The 15,714-nt window shown below is 48.7% G+C and overlaps 4 protein-coding genes across 4 annotated transcripts; 1 reads left to right on the top strand and 3 right to left on the bottom strand.

Annotated features, from left to right (window-relative positions):
- Window positions 1-1,769: 1,769 nt before the first annotated feature.
- Window positions 1,770-3,066, bottom strand: FSST1_004311 (RNA-DNA hybrid ribonuclease; the record flags this gene model as incomplete). The annotated part of the gene is made up of 2 exons (XM_083230474.1): window positions 1,770-2,848; window positions 2,910-3,066. 2 exons carry the CDS (start codon window positions 3,064-3,066, stop codon window positions 1,770-1,772), a joined length of 1,236 nt encoding a protein of 411 aa, XP_083087741.1.
- An 857-nt stretch (window positions 3,067-3,923) lies between these two features.
- Window positions 3,924-5,282, bottom strand: FSST1_004312 (cytidine deaminase-like protein; the record flags this gene model as incomplete). Its single annotated transcript, XM_083230475.1, has 2 exons — window positions 3,924-4,959; window positions 5,032-5,282. The coding sequence occupies 2 exons, from the start codon at window positions 5,280-5,282 to the stop codon at window positions 3,924-3,926; spliced, it is 1,287 nt and encodes a 428-aa protein (XP_083087742.1).
- Window positions 5,283-10,801: 5,519 nt separating this feature from the next.
- Window positions 10,802-13,429, top strand: FSST1_004313 (6-phosphofructo-2-kinase-domain-containing protein; the record flags this gene model as incomplete). Its single annotated transcript, XM_083230476.1, has 4 exons — window positions 10,802-10,832; window positions 11,177-11,543; window positions 11,625-12,507; window positions 12,557-13,429. 4 exons carry the CDS (start codon window positions 10,802-10,804, stop codon window positions 13,427-13,429), a joined length of 2,154 nt encoding a protein of 717 aa, XP_083087743.1.
- A 936-nt stretch (window positions 13,430-14,365) lies between these two features.
- Window positions 14,366-15,703, bottom strand: FSST1_004314 (rRNA-processing protein SOF1; the record flags this gene model as incomplete). Its single annotated transcript, XM_083230477.1, has 1 exon — window positions 14,366-15,703. One exon carries the CDS (start codon window positions 15,701-15,703, stop codon window positions 14,366-14,368), a length of 1,338 nt encoding a protein of 445 aa, XP_083087744.1.
- Window positions 15,704-15,714: the final 11 nt, after the last annotated feature.

Raw genomic sequence — 15,714 nt, forward strand, 5'->3', positions numbered from 1 at the left:
CTGCCAACCAACCAACCACAGAAACTCCCTGCTGCGTTCTACAGCAACATTCGGTTACGAGAATGCGACATCGGCTCCTTTGTATCCGTATGTATGTAAGGATTGTGCTGATGCAGTATCTTGATTTGTCTTATGTGCTTTTGCAGCTCCCAATCATGATCTAAATAACTCACCAGCAAGAGACTCGGGATACTATATTAAACATTGGTTCGATAAAGCAGATCCTCAGATCTCTGCTACGGTCCACCCGAGGCGAAACCTTGGCTAGGAAAAACACCGCAAGTATTTGATTATGTTTCAACGAGGCATTTCTCGAAATCACTCTGACATCACCAAACCCAAGTTGCCGTTTACTTTTCCAATCATCTTAAAGCTATTGCTGTTGCTGCAACTGCCTCACTTTACACTTTACTGCCTTGGGCCATTGATGTACTTGATAAATGTCTCTTAGGCTTTTGTACCAAGTCGATCCCTAACACTGGATCATTGCCTATCTCAACGGCCCGATCTAAGTTGAGTACTCGGGCCGCTTCTAGTCAGATCTAGCTAGCACTACGAATAAGGAAACATGCGTGTTTGATCACAGCCTATTCAATTGCATCTAATAGGTCATTTCTTTCTCATATATCGTAACAAGAACTCAATTGGGGAAGATAAAATATCTCACTGTCGTTCCGACTACTCTCTTCCGGAAATCGCAACGCCAACACCATACAACCAACCATCACCACAGCCATAGTGCAGAGTTTAATTCTATCCCCTTCCATGTAGCCCGCAGAGCTACGCTTTTCCCCGAGCCCTAGATACCTGCAAACCCAAGCCACCTGGCACGATTCCTTTCACATCCCATGCCCATGCACCATTAGCATCTTGGAACGGAGTAATGGATGGCAGCCACACTCCTCCACCAGGGGATAACATACCGTATTTCTCATTCCAGCATCCCGCTTCTATACTTCATGCAGTAAAGTCGAAGCTAGGGGTTTGTATGCGTCCCCCTCAACGGTTTCTCCGCCAAGCTTGAACCTTGAACCACCAAGCGCCCGTTGTCAGCCTCCATCAGAGTCAAAGGTCCCCTAGTTAGTCCCCCACGTCGGGGCGTAATCTAGGATCTACAGTACAGTGCCTTGACCAGCTCATGTACATGCGGTAGTAGCATGTTTCCCCTTCTCGCCGATCATGAGCCGCTCGCTAGCTCGGCTCCTCTTCCCGATGGAATAAGAAGTCAGAGCTAAACATGGACAGGACAGACTCACTCATGTTGTGCAGATGCAAACGTCCCCGATTCCTTGTAGCATGCTTTCCAAAGCGATAGGTCATGAAAGCCATTACGCAAGGGCACCCTTTCTGGCTGCAGTGGATGTGCATATCAACTTGCATCGACAAATCTCGTCTTACAAGCAATGCATTGGAAGTGTATTCTTATCAGTGACTTTGATAGCCAAGAATCACGCCACCATAGTTCAATGACCAGAAGGGTTCCTTTTGTTTGCACGCAACCTGATACTACAGTGGCACACCAGATAACCTACCTTGGTAGTTAATAGAACAGACAAGACACTACTATGCCAGAGGGGGCCTAAATCTCCGGATAACCTCAGCTGGTTGAATCATCGTTCCCTTTTTATACCCTTAAATTTATAAGTCTCGAATATAATAAATACATAGTATTACAAAACGTATTGAGGAAAACTTTACAAGCTGAAAATTCCTCGCGTTATTCCAAGCCCCTCCAGAAAGAATTCATCTGTTCGGTTCAAGAATACAGCTTAAGCGACTTCCGGCATTCGGGATCCTATGTTGGCCAGGCGATCAGCTTCGTGGTTGCCCGGATCTGATGCATGCCCTTTGACCCATTGGAACTTTGTGATTGCCCCGGCAGCTTGTCTCTCTCTCATCTTGGCTCGTATGTCGCGTACGATGTCCTTGTTCGCAACAGGCTTCTTTTGAGCGGTCATCCAATTATTCCTCTCCCAATTGACAGACCATACCTGTACACAATTGATAGAGTACTGACTATCAGTCCAGATTTCTATTCCCTGCGTCAGAGGTACAATCTCCATTGCTCTGAGAATAGCCAGTAGTTCAGCTCGCTGGTTCGTCTGAGGCAGGCCAGGGAGTCTCTCGGCGTGGTTACGCTCATCGTCGTGGCCAAAGAAGACACCAAGGCCAGCACGGCTGCCAACCTGTCCATTTCCAAGACTGCTGCCATCGGTATAAATCCTGATCATATCTCCGTCTGATCCAGTTCCTGCGTGCGCATGTGCTTGTCGTTCGCGCTCTGCCTGTCGCTCTTTCTCTAATTTCTCTTCATGCTGTACTCTCCGCGCGTCACGTTCTGCTTCGACTTGCTCTGCTGCGCTTGCATATTGTGTTTGTTGAAATTGGCGCGCTGCTGGCCTTGCTTCTGCTGCACTTTGGTATTGTTTTTGCTGTGGTTCATATGCTGTTGATCTTGGTTCCCAAGTTTGTTCTGCTGGTGTTTGCCTTGGTTCTTGCCGTGACTCCCGTGCTTGTTGTCCTGGGCCGGGTGCTATTCCAAGACTCTGGCATGTCTCTGGTGCTCCAAATTGTCTGATGTAGTCCTCCGCCTCTCCTAGCGTATTAAACTTCTTATGTTTTGCTCCACCTACGCCTTGAATGCGTGGACTAGCCTCTTCCCATGTATTATAGATACCCGGCTGTATGCCAACTGCGACAGCATAATAATTCTTAGAGCCGCTGGCGTTAGTAACGCTGGCTGAAGGGGTTCTGGCAGCAGGTGTTCTGGCAGTAGGGACGCTGGCCGATGGGACCCGTGAGCCACCCATATATTCTCGAGCTTCTTCTGCCGTTACGAATCCTTGAACTGGAAGGGTATAGTTAGCACTCCTTGAGTCGCGTACGTTTTTGCTCCTGTTTCTACTCACAAACTGCGCCTGGAAATCTGTTTACTTGTTCGCTACATTCGTCCCAGGTATGGTAGATACCGGGCGCTCTCCCAACTTTGACTGCATAGAAATTCTTCTTGCCCTTCTTCCTTGCCGAACCTCCCCCAAACCCGCCGCTGGGTGCGTTTCGCTTCATGTCGACGTCTTGGTAATTGTCCAGATCAGTTATCTGTGTTCTCCTCCAAGTGATAAAATCGAAAAGTGAAAAGTCGGCAGGCCCTTTTGCCTCGGTACGCGGTAGCGAAGCGTTGATAGATCGATCGCGACAGCCCAATAATCCGTCGATGGAGCTTGCGAAGCTACGTGCAGTAATGAAAGCTGAACAACGGCGGCAAGTGACAACACGGGGGTGAAACCGATATCCAAATAGTCAGCCGGTGCGCATAGTGGTGGAGAAATAAGAACAACAAGAAGCAGAACCCATGCAATAACGAAGCTGGTACTTGCTCGTCGGATGTGGTGGAATGCAAGGAGAGCCTTCAATTAAAGGTTGAGAGTTCATGTGCATCATACAGCGGGGCTCGAGGCTGGGGCCAGGGTCCTCCACTCAAACGCACTGAACAAGTCCATAGCAACAATCAATGTCACCAAACAAAAAGTCAATTGATACAATGTCATATTGCGATAATGCAGATAGAATACAATGGTTACCGCCTCCAATTCCTTCCAATGTTATCTCGTCCATTCCCAAGTATTCTTACAAGACCATGGCCAATGTCTGCAAATCAACTTCTCACCTGGGATATAAAGGACTATCTAAACCCTTTGTTTGTTTTCCAGCCAATGAACCAGCTGCAAGTAAGTCCATAAAACGCACCGCAATAGGTATTTGTCGATAATCATGTTGCTAGCCTTGATTGATATCGGTCTTGGCCAGTGTCGTGTAGCAAATATTATTTCATCATTGCTCTCTAGGAGCTTCGTTGTCGCTGCAGTTTCGCGTGCATGGCAACGGAGCCGATGAGTCTCACATCGACCTCGGGGGTGGTAATCCTAAACATGAGTGATGGGATCAAGAGGAGGCAGGTCGGGCACGCCGTCGCGTTCCCATTCCCAAGCCATCAAGCTCCAGTTGAGCTCTCGTCTCCAGAAGAGTCCCAGTCCTCTTCCACCCCCATCCGGACGATCATCTGAGCTCAATCCTCCACTGCGAGGCATGTGCGTAGCAAAGACAGCTTTGCCCATTCGAGAATGGAGTATGCCCATAGAGCATGATATGCAGGGCTCATGAGTGACATAAAGCTCAAGACCGTGGCAAAGATAGCCATCCTTGTTCGGATGCTCCTGCACAAAGCACTTCTTCTCGATCTCAAGGAGTGGTCTGTCTTGAAATGCATCGTAATCGAGATTGGGTGGGTTGAAAGGGAGGCCAGCAGCTCGTCGCTCATGTCGAACGAGCTTCTGGGCCACCATGCTGATAGCACGGACAACGCAGTGTGTCATAGGGTTGCTGGTACCCTCCAGCGGGCCGCACTCCTGGTGCCAGCGAGCGTCTCCTGCAACCCCGACAAGTTCGACTTTTCCACCATCTCTCTGGACGATCACCGCTCCGATAGCTTCGCCGATCCCGGTTTCTTTAGCTTGTAAAGCAACACGATGGGCTAGTGCCATCCAAACAGAGCTGTCGTCCTTGATATCTTCAGTGCCCCGGGCTACTATACTAGGGTGTGGTCCCAAGGGGTTGTTCTTCCGATATACGGTGGGCCAAAACTGGGAAGACCACATGGCTGCTTGTACTTGTGATGTTGGCGCAAGCAGGGGAATGGGGATCTTTTCAATAAATAGCTCGCCCTCGTCGCCCTCGATGATGGACACAACTTCGGTGAGCTCCTCTCGTGTGAAGTCCTTGACTTCTCCGATGATGATGTAAATCCAAGTCGACTTCGCCGTGTGAATCTGACGACCCACAGCAGTATCGTTCATGAACTGAGTTTTGAGGTGGGCGGGCAAATCGCCAGGCTTAGAACATCGTCGCAGATGAGGAAGGGGGTTAGCGCTATTGTCATCTGGTCGCATGTTACGCAAGGCCCTAGAGAACTATCAGTAAACAGTGTTTTTCGATCAATTCAACGAGTGCAGTTGTGGTCTGGGAGGAGCATACGTGATGACATCGTTGGCCTGCCTGGTAGGTGCTCGTGTGATGTATGCATGGGTGATGGTGTGGTCTTGCCGGACCTCCTGCGTTGTCTTGAGAGGTATCAGGACGCCGCGCCGAATATATTTGTCCTTGAAATCGTCGATCAAAGGGTTCGGCACGATCTCAGATGGACCGCGATGCTCAGGCTTGGCTAACTGAGTTGCCTCAGCCGGATCAAGGGTGAGGGAGACCTCAGGAGCCAGTTCGGTTGACATTTTGTCTGAAGTGCAGAATGAGTAGCCTTGGTCACGATCTGGAGATAACAGTCAGCTGGAGACGACAGTATCTTGAGATTGTGTAGGGCATACTAGATGCGACGATGGCGCCTCAAACTCTAGTAAGAAGTAGCGTGCCGACGTGGTGTGATGGGGTGACGCGGTAGAGAGATAGCCGAGTTTCCAAGATGAGTCGCCTTGTTGAGAAGAGAGAGTTGAAGATGATATATTTGGATGTGATGAAAACAAAGCGCCTGTTGCTACGGGGAGATGAGAGCCTGGAAGGTGCGGGCGTGGGATGAATTCAGGCAGGAGCGGATCACTCTCAGGGCTTGCTTTTCAGTCTCTCTTTCTGCTTTTGGTGCTTTTGTTAACAGTCGTCTCTTAGATATTCATAGTGCTGGCTTTCGAGAAAGGCGCTTACTCTTTTCTTAAGCCTCTAAGGAGAGAATCTTTGATATAAGAATATCAAGAGCAATAAAGCATACCAATCGGCTGAGCAAGGTCCGAATGAATTCTCCTGCGGGGCTTTGTGCTTTGAGGTGAACGAAGCTGCAGTCTACTCTGGCAGTGTCAACGACTGGCAAGAAGCTGCCAGTGAAAACCTCTGCAATGACGCTAAACGGCTGGCAGTTGCTTCGATGTTCTTTCTAAATTCCTGTTATCAACCAGTGCACTTGTTCTGGGTGGATCCGCCTCTTTCGGTCTCCTGCTGTGAATGAATGACCTTTTTCTTCTGCTTTCCAGATTGTTCAACTCTTCACTGCGTTGGCAGGATCTTCAAAAGGCCTGCTACAAACAGAGCCTCTTTGCGATCGCGAGCAGTTTTGATTAAGCTTTCACAGCTGAGACCTCGTTGAAATTTAAGGATACATCAAAATTGAAGTATATGTATCCAGATGAATCATCCACTTGGACTATGTCTTCTCGAAATCTTGTATTCCGTCCAGTTAGCAATGAAGTTGACGATGAGTTCTGGTGGATCAACTGTGGCGGGGACCTGCATATGTGGCTGTGCATTGGCAAACCTCTTCTATTGACGTACCCTACACATCTAGCTCGAGTTTCACTATTGTCCAGGACAGGACAAAGAGAATACAACAACACATAGTGCATGCCCGGGCACTTCTAGTTATGATTGACACCATCAGGCTTAATTTCCAGAGTTATGCTCTGGATTAAAATACGAAGACAAACACCTGCCTTGTTATCATGAGATTCACTTACCAACACATGCAGATGGTTTATTATAACAAAATCATGAAATACAACATCCGACTTTCTTAAAAAAGGTCAGCAATCAGATGCCATTAAATTCATTTAGGAACATCGAATTGCCTGGTATGAGACAAAGGCGTCACTTTTAACCTTTGATCTCTCGACCAAACATCATGATAAGACCAGGTAGTTTGCTTGGTTCCTGTCTTCACAACATCACAGTCAAGTGCCATTTGTCTTGGTCAAGGTGACACCCCTCTGGGATATCTGGGCTTGTGAAAGGCTGTTGCTCGTCAAGCTTCTCATGCCGATGCGCTGGCGCACCTGTTGAATTGTCATGATTGCATGGATAGGAGTATCTGGCATGTGAAAGACCTCCACAGACTCTTTATACACTGGACAGTAACAAGTGGGAGCTACCCAAAGGAACATGACAGACGGTTGCCTGCATAGTTAGTCTGAATGAAGGTGGTGTCTGGCACCCATTAACCAACCAAGATGGTATTGCTAGGATATCTCAGTGTGCCATAAGGGTAACATGCTGTGTAGCCCCAGGGCACTGGGTCTCTGCAAAACAATCGTTCCATCTGCTATTGAGATAGGATTTATTCCCGACAAGGTAGATGATTCGGAGCTGACATCTTGGCACTCGAACGACATCACGTTGGAAAACGAATGAAGTCAATTCTTTGAAGCAGCGCGCATTGACAACGTCTGGTACATAGTAGTCCTCAACAAACAGAAGAGAAACACGAGTTTATGGTGATCATACCATAGTCGCAGACCCAAGACATTGTTTCAGAAGCCGGAGAAAATATCTTAGTTGGGGTCAAGCACAAATAGCATACATGTTTGGCATGGGACATCGTGCCACAGTGTAAAAATGTCCACGCATTGCTAACCATGGCTCACCGAGAACTGGGATAAGGCGCTATGGCATAACTTATTATGGGATCACAACTCAACAGAAGAAACATTAATTAACAAATAGCCTATCGGGATCATCCCCGCCTGACCTGCGCTTTGTTGTAACTTTTCAGGCAACCGATAAAGTTAGGGACAAGGTCTTATTGCTTCAGCTGTCATGGCCAGGGCCATGGTATGACGGAGATGAATCAATAGATACAACCAAGGAGAGGCGGCCAGCAGAGCCACGATCGTGTAATAGCCGTATGATTGATAAGAGTGACATGTCGATTCGTGTCAAGCAGTAAGCGGATAAGGACATGGAATCGGTTGTATTCTATAATCATTAAGGCTTTCTTGGACAATAATTCATGGCCAATACATATCTACACTGGGACTCCATGGGCGAATACAGGACGCTCGAGCGCCCACGGGGTAGGTATGATTCGTACTGGAGTAAAAAGGGATGCGAGATGACTGTGACCGGGCGATGAGCGAAAGGACATGAGTAAGGAGTAAAATCGCAAGTGTAAGGATAAGTGCAAAAGCAAAAGCAAAGGCAAGGGTGACAGTAACCTTGATATGACGGCTCAGTTACGAATCTCACAAAGCGAAGCGCCTCCTTGTACCTCTCTTCCACTGTAATTCTTACGCATATCATGAGGGTAATTTCTGGTCTCTGTATCAACCACAACCTGGGCAAAAGATAACGGTGGGGGTTTAGAGTTCCCCCTCATCCACATGCAATGCAGCTGCAAGTACAAGCGCATTCTGCTGTTGCTAATTGCTTGTTCCCCGCGGCGAGATCGGAGAAAGCTAAGCGATGACTCCTTTTTAGGGTCTACGGTGGCCTAGAGGAGCAAGGATCTTTGGAGTCTTGTACCTTGTCTGAGAGCTTCCATAACTGGAGAAGAAGGTCTTGTTGCAGGAGTAAGACCTGTTAGCGCGGTGTTTCTTTGAGGAGAACTCGGTTCCATTTGGAACTTGACTCGATATGGCGTTAAAGATAGCTCTAGTAGTAATTCCTTGGCTAAGAACAAAACACCAACACAGAGACAGAAATTTAAGCTTGAAAATCACAATTTTACTAGGCTTCTCAACAAAACGGGACACATCATTTGTTATTATCGCGTGTACCTCAACTTGAACAAAATCGTTAACAAGATAAAGCGCCTTGCAATATTATGTGCTGTACGTATCCTTCGTCACTGATTCCCAATGTCCATGTGTTCCACCAAAACTAAAGCTGGGCTGTCATCCAAGAAAGGTCGACTGACAGCCCCGTGTCATGTGTTGAAACTTTGAATGGCACAGGCACCGTACTACAAAGAATAGTAATGAAGATCAATTCCCTGGTTCTCATCCTTTTCGTTTCTCAACAGCTTCAAGCGAGACTAGCGAGTTGGAGAAAGAGGACTTGCACGCCACCGTTCCATTCAAAGTTACAGGAAGCACAAAGGCTCTATGCAAATCCAAAATGATAATAAAAATACTTGCCAGATGTGCCACTGGAATCTTATCCAGCGTCCGCGACAGCACCCAAAAATGGCCACGGAGTCACGAATCCGAACATCTTGAAACTCGGCTTCTAGGGTTTCCCCAAAAGGGCGAAATCTGCGCCGCAAAGAGGATCTAACCATGATGCAGCATCTCTCGGATGTGATATACCGCGATTTGTGGTAGATTGAGTAACCTGGACGCGCAAGGCTATGACCTACCGCCATATGTTCTTTATTATAGTCTCCAACGTACGTCTTAATAGGAGACCCCAGCTGAACGGTACATATGGTCATGGATCCCGGGACCCGGGGATATTACATGTGGCCTGAACCAGCCCATCTTGTTGAGAATGATACTATTACCACGGAACGTGCATTCGTTCGTATGCCATCCATGCCACCTAATGGAAAGGGGCATGATAATGACTTGAGCGAGACAAAGCAAAGGATTGTTAGGGTGTGCCGCATGCAGTACCTGAACGAAGCCTACTAAGGTAGGTAGCTGAGTTAGTACTGTACAATGATGTAAGTCGGTGCAAACCAGGCCGAGGGTCGATTCAATGCATGGACACTCGCACACGCACACACAGGCGCAGCGCCACCTGAAGGGCGACGAGTCTCACGAGCCATTAATCTGGGGGCCAGCAGACACCCTTGGCTGGGTACTTTAGCTTTTCTTATCTCACCTTGGGGTTTTCACCTTGCCGACAGCATACACAGTAGTAAAGTCTGATACGTGTACTAGCATTAAAAGTTAGCCGCAATGCATTTCTGTGGACAGCCTTCAAGGTTTTTGCGGCGGCCAGTTACTCGGGGTTCCTTTGGCTGTTAATAAACCGCCCCGGACCCAGCGAACTGATTTCGCATCACCTCACATCGTCCTGTCTCTCTCCTGATATCCCCCCTTAGTGGAAGGAGGAGCAATACCCAAGCAACGATATCTCGCGGCTGGACAACGAGCCAAGTATAATTATCGCAACCTACTGCGCTCTCTCTTTTTCTTGATCTGCAGGACCCTCTGATGAGCATAGCCTAATTCAGAGTGACGTATCGCAAAACAGGCAAAAGCCAGCAAAGAGACAAGAAAAAGAGGACAACGCCAAGAGTTTACAAAGTAACAAGCCTCAGCTTAGATCACAAGGTAACAAACGAGGCAGACAACGCAGAACAGCACAGCACAACAAAGCACAACCCAACGCAACCCAACGCAACATAACACAAGAGAAAAGGAAGTGGGATCGACTCATTCGAAAACGAGTACGTACAGTACAGACTTTGGATAGTAGGGCAAGGGCTTTGACGAGTCTTTACCTCCTCACCTTGCCTCACCTCAACAGAACCCCCAAAGAGGAAAGATCTTTATCAAGCCAGACCTCAACTTCATTTCAACTTTTGCCAGTGCCTGGCCCAGGCTCTTCTAATCCTTTTCACTTACAAAAACACCCATCATTTCCCGCGGGAAGCTAAAAAAAACTTTGTGCTGTGCATACTGCAAACGCAAACAACCTACCTACGCCACTACCGCAGGTTTTTAGGGTCCTGCATTCTTCTCCACTCAGGTCTACCTAGTGCTCCAAAAGCTACCAGGGGCCAGGACAGACCAGTGCTAGACGCGGCACGGCACCACCGAAAAGTCAAGAGTCAGCCTCCAACTGCACTGGGATTGGTCTCTTCACTCTCACCTACACCTACGGTCAACCTACCGACGCACCCTGACAAAATAACGCCACCCAGCTCAACCCATCCTTACCTTACTGAAAGGAACCGCCCACTGAGGACCCCCTGTGGACCATTGTGCCGGGCCTTGTCAGGACGACTTTCAATTTTGATTGGCTGCTATCACCTCCAAGACCAAGAAAGTCCGATTTGGAGGAGCCTAGCCTCCCTCTTTACTCGATGCCTTCAGCGATTGCGGCGACCCCTGCTGGTACGTATCGCGATTCCTTGTTCTTGTTTTACAGCTCACTGTTCATACTACGTATTTGCCCTACCTTCCTTCCATTTGCTCCGTTGGGTGTATTTTGCTTTATTAGCCATTCAACTGCTGCTACCTTGACTCGTCCTTTCTTATTGCTACTTTTTCTTCTCCTCATACAAAATTCCAAATCTCCAAAAGATCTTCCATATCCATTGCTACGTTGCAACAAAAGGCTTGATCAATCAGAGTCAAACTTTGCTTCACGTCCTTTCGTCCCTACTTGAGACCTTTGCACTACCTTGCGCCATCGCTTATACAACCACAATACACAACTCATACTCATACATACCTAGACGCAGGTCGCCGACAATCAAAATCCACAGGACTTCTTAAATCTGTGATGCATAATCTTCTCGGAGCCTCACCACCTTCTCCAGCGCTGCCAGCGCAAAACTCATCTTCAGCACCAACATCCTCAGAATCCCTACCACCTACATCGAATCCAACCTCAAACCCAACTTCAGACCCTTCTTCGCATCCGAACAATCCGAACAACTACGCAGTTCTTCCTCCTCCCCCAGACGGTGACCATAACCATCTTCCTCCACCAGCAAATGCACCTTCTTCTTTGGCTGTGGCTCTCCGATCGCTAAACGATTTGACCGAAACCCCCACCTATGCGCGAAGTGTCACTTCGACAGCGCCGAGCTCGCCACGCATGTAAGTGCCGTCATTTTTTTCCCACTGCTCCTCCACAGTTGGGGTCGCCAACCACAAATCCACCAACTTCGGTCCTTTTAGCACTGGCGATCCCGCTTTTGGGAATCCTCAATTGACGTATGGAAATAGTCCTCCATTGCGACAAAATTCGGGTGGTCACACACCACGAGTGCGACCTCATGCTACAACGCTCAACATTCCGGGCATGACCCGGTCCAGAGTCTCGCCCGACGGAAAGATTTCTTCTCGCGATGTCGCTGCCAAGCTCGTTATCGTCATGGTTGGTCTGCCAGCTCGAGGAAAGTCGTACATCACCAAGAAGCTCCAAAGATATCTTTCTTGGCAACAGCATGATTCTCGCATTTTTAACGTTGGAAACCGAAGACGTGTGGCTGCTGGGCGCAGAGTTTCTGTGCACCCCAAGCTGCAGCCAGAGGGAGAGCACCTGGACCCTCCTGTGCACGCCGCCTCCATTTTGCTTAACGGCAATCCCACGCCATTTGGTCCTGATCAATCAGAGCCGGAGAAGCTTGATCTTAACGATGCTGCTCAGTCAGAGGTGGATCAGTCTGCCACCTTCTTCGACCCCAAGAACCAAACAGCTGCCGCCATGCGCGAGCAATGTGCAATGGATACTTTGGACGAGCTGTTGGATTATCTGTTGGATCAAGGAGGCGCCGTCGGCATCCTCGATGCCACAAATAGTACCATTGAGCGAAGGATGAACATTGCTAAGCGTGTCAAGCAGCGGGAGCCCAAGCTGGGCATTCTCTTCATTGAGAGTATCTGCCAGGACCCCAACCTTCTCGAGGCAAACATGCGGTTAAAGCTATCAGGCCCTGATTATCGTGACAAGGATCCCCAGAAATCATTGGCAGATTTCAAGAAGCGAGTCGCCGCCTATGAGAGCGCATATGTTCCCCTAGGCGAGTACGAAGAGAAGAACGACTTGCAATACATCCAGGTTTGTGAATTCCCAACCATCGACGGAGCACGTACTGACTATCCTGTAGATGGTTGACGTTGGACGAAAGCTCATTCAGCATCGATTGAAGGGTTTCCTCAGCAGCGGAATCAGTACTTATCTTGCCAGCTTTAACCTTGCTCCTCGGCAGATTTGGATTACCAGACATGGCCAGAGTGTCGACAACGAGATCGGAAGATTGGGTGGAAACTCCGCCCTGACTGAGCGCGGACATTGTTACGGCCAGGCTCTTCACAACTTTATCACTTATCAGCGCAAGCAATGGTGTATGGAGCAGAAGAGCAAGAAGGCTCAAGCTTCCTTCCCTCCTATTCCAGGCGACAACACACCTCCTTATCCTGAACTGAACCGAGAAATTGAAGACAAGAATTTCTGCGTTTGGACCTCGATGCTTGACCGCAGTGTGGAAACAGCCGAGTATTTTGAAGCCGATGACGACTACGATGTCAAGAATTGGGAGATGCTTAATGAAATGAACTCGGGCCAGTTCGAGGGTTGGACATACGCCGAGATCGCGAAGAAGGAGCCCGAGGAGTTTGCAAAGCGAGCGCACGATAAGCTTAACTACATCTATCCTGGAGTTGGTGGCGAAGGCTACCTTCAGGTTGTTAGCCGTCTGCGCGATATGGTTCGAGAAGTTGAGCGTATCGAGGATCATCTTCTCATCATTGGACATCGCTCTGTTTGCCGAGTCTTGATGGCTTATTTCATGGATTTGTCCCTGGCAGACATCACAGATATGGACATTCCTCTGGGCATGCTCTACTCTATTGAGCCTAAGCCTTACGGTCTCGATTTCCATGCCTACCGATACAACGAAGACCAGGGCTGGTTTGAGGAGCTGCCCAACTACAAGCCTCAAAAGACTGCTCGCAACAGTATCATCAAGCCACAGCATTAAACATTTCTGACACTTACGGCGTCGACCAATATGTATAACAGTTTTATTCGGAGTTCGATGAGTCGGTATTTCTTAACGACTTGATTTTATATGGTGTTTAGCGGGGTACGATTTTTGACGATTGACGCGCATAGAGGAGTCATCCGCACTATCAATGGAACAGAAGGGTATATATAAAGACGAAGGAAAGGGCGGCGTTCTCTGTTCGATTGATAAGCCGATTTGTCTTCGATGGCGCGACGCAATTCCTTGCATCGGTAATTTGATTCGGGCGTTTCTCGGGGCTCTCCTTATTTTGATGGTTGAGACTATGGATTCGGGTGGTTATGGTATCAGAGTAGTGCACAAGCCCATGTTGTGTGTTGTGTTTATCCTTGTTGTCTCCTAGGCGCAGGCGAAGAAGGAATGACCAGAAGTTAGATGGGATAGGTGTGTGATGGATAGATACACAGCATGACGCTCACGCCAACGGATGGACCACTCAGTAAAAAGTTTGAGTGCCAGTTCGATAGGAATCTTATTTGTCTAGATTCATAGTTACGAAATTCACATTTCTATGCACGATTACCTCCAAAAAATGATGCTTCAAGGCAGTCCATGTCTAAATTCACATTGATAACAGATGTAAGGATGAAGAACTATGGTTAAGCAAGATGGGACGTTCCAAACCCATCCATTCACTCACTTTCTCCTTGTTGTCTGCGGCGTTCTCGTCAGTAGACATTCACTCAACTCGTCCTCTTCCAAAAGTACCTACTCACAAACTGTGCGAAACAGCAAGATTTTAAACCAACAAATCGTGAATGGTATATTCTCAAGGTAAAGGTATTTAGTTATCTAAATTACCCATTAATCGACGACCTGAACGCCATGCAATGCCCTTCCATGCCTTTTGTAACCCTATTGAAGTTTTCTCCAACATCTTGCCACGTACTTTTATTTCTCTGTTGCCAAAATCATCTTCTCTCTCTCTCCTCGGCGCCTGTCGAATTGCTTCTTGGAATGGCGACGCTCGTTCTCTTCACGGCGCTTGATGCTCTTGAGCTCCTCGGCCTTAATCTCACCAGCCTTCTTGAGCACCTTGGGTACGTGACGGTGACGGTGAATACGACGGACTTCGGGCATGTGCTGGTATCGCTCGATAAGAGCATCGTTGTACTCCAGAGCCTGGCGCTGACGGGCGGACTTGACACCCTCGCGGCGTGAGGCGTTGGCACGCCAAAGTCGCACGTTGCCGTCGTCGGAGCCAGAGAGAACGTATCGGGCATCAGGGGTCCAGCAAGCCGCCGTCACACGCTGCATGCGCTTGGTGTGGTAGATATCTCGAGAATGACCGCGGTCACGGTTCCAGAGACGTACAGTTCGGTCCCAGGAAGCAGACACAAGCTCTTCACCTGTTGGGGACCACTCTAGGTCCATCACTGCTGCCACATGATCCTTGAGGACGTTGAGAGCGCGATCGAAGCGACGCATGTCGAAGAGGTATATATTGTGATCTTCTGATGCAACAGCCAGGTTGAAGGCCTCCATCGGCGACCAGGAAAGGCGGTTATTGGAAAATTTCATAACGGTCTTTGTGACAGGGGTAGAAGTGCGGAGGTCATAAATCACAACTGAGCGGTCGTTGGAGCAAGATCCCAAGACTGATGTCTCGACTTGATTGAAGGCAACGTCGGTGATGGTGTCGACGGACGTAGGCCACTTGAGCACTTCGGGCGCGGCAGTATGCCGTTCAAGATCGTAGATGCTGATGACACTCGAAGAAGCAGCAAATGAATTCTGGGAACGGTGATGCGACAGACTGGTGAAAGCACCGGATCCAAGCCAGGAAGATATAGGCGCCGCATTGTTGGGTGTGTTGTAAGGATCAAAAAGTTTGACCGTTCTATCGGCAGCACAAGTCAGAAGCTTCTGGTCGCGTGTCCATGCCATTCCCTTGACGATATTCTCATGCGCCGAGGCGTGCCAGATCTCATCTCGATCGGCCAGATTCCACACCTTGACAATGCCATCACCAGCGCCGGAGGCGACATGTTCCAACGAGCTGGGATCCTTTGCCATAGAGTAAACACCATCGACATGGCCGTTTCCTAGCTGACCAACGAAAGGCTTTGCATGCATTCGCTCAAGTTTGACGGCATTCAGGGCTCTCTGGTATTCTCGTGCGCGTTCGAAAGGGTGCAGGGCGGAATCGAGGTTGCGTGGTTGTTTGGTTACATCTGAGCCGGCGACCTGTTGGGTCGAGGCGGAGCGAGTGAGGGCCTTGATTTTCATATCGGATGGCC

This window comes from Fusarium sambucinum, chromosome I, assembly GCF_050947815.1.
Source record: "Fusarium sambucinum isolate potato_lamoka chromosome I, whole genome shotgun sequence".
Classification (NCBI taxonomy): Eukaryota; Fungi; Ascomycota; class Sordariomycetes; order Hypocreales; family Nectriaceae; genus Fusarium; species Fusarium sambucinum.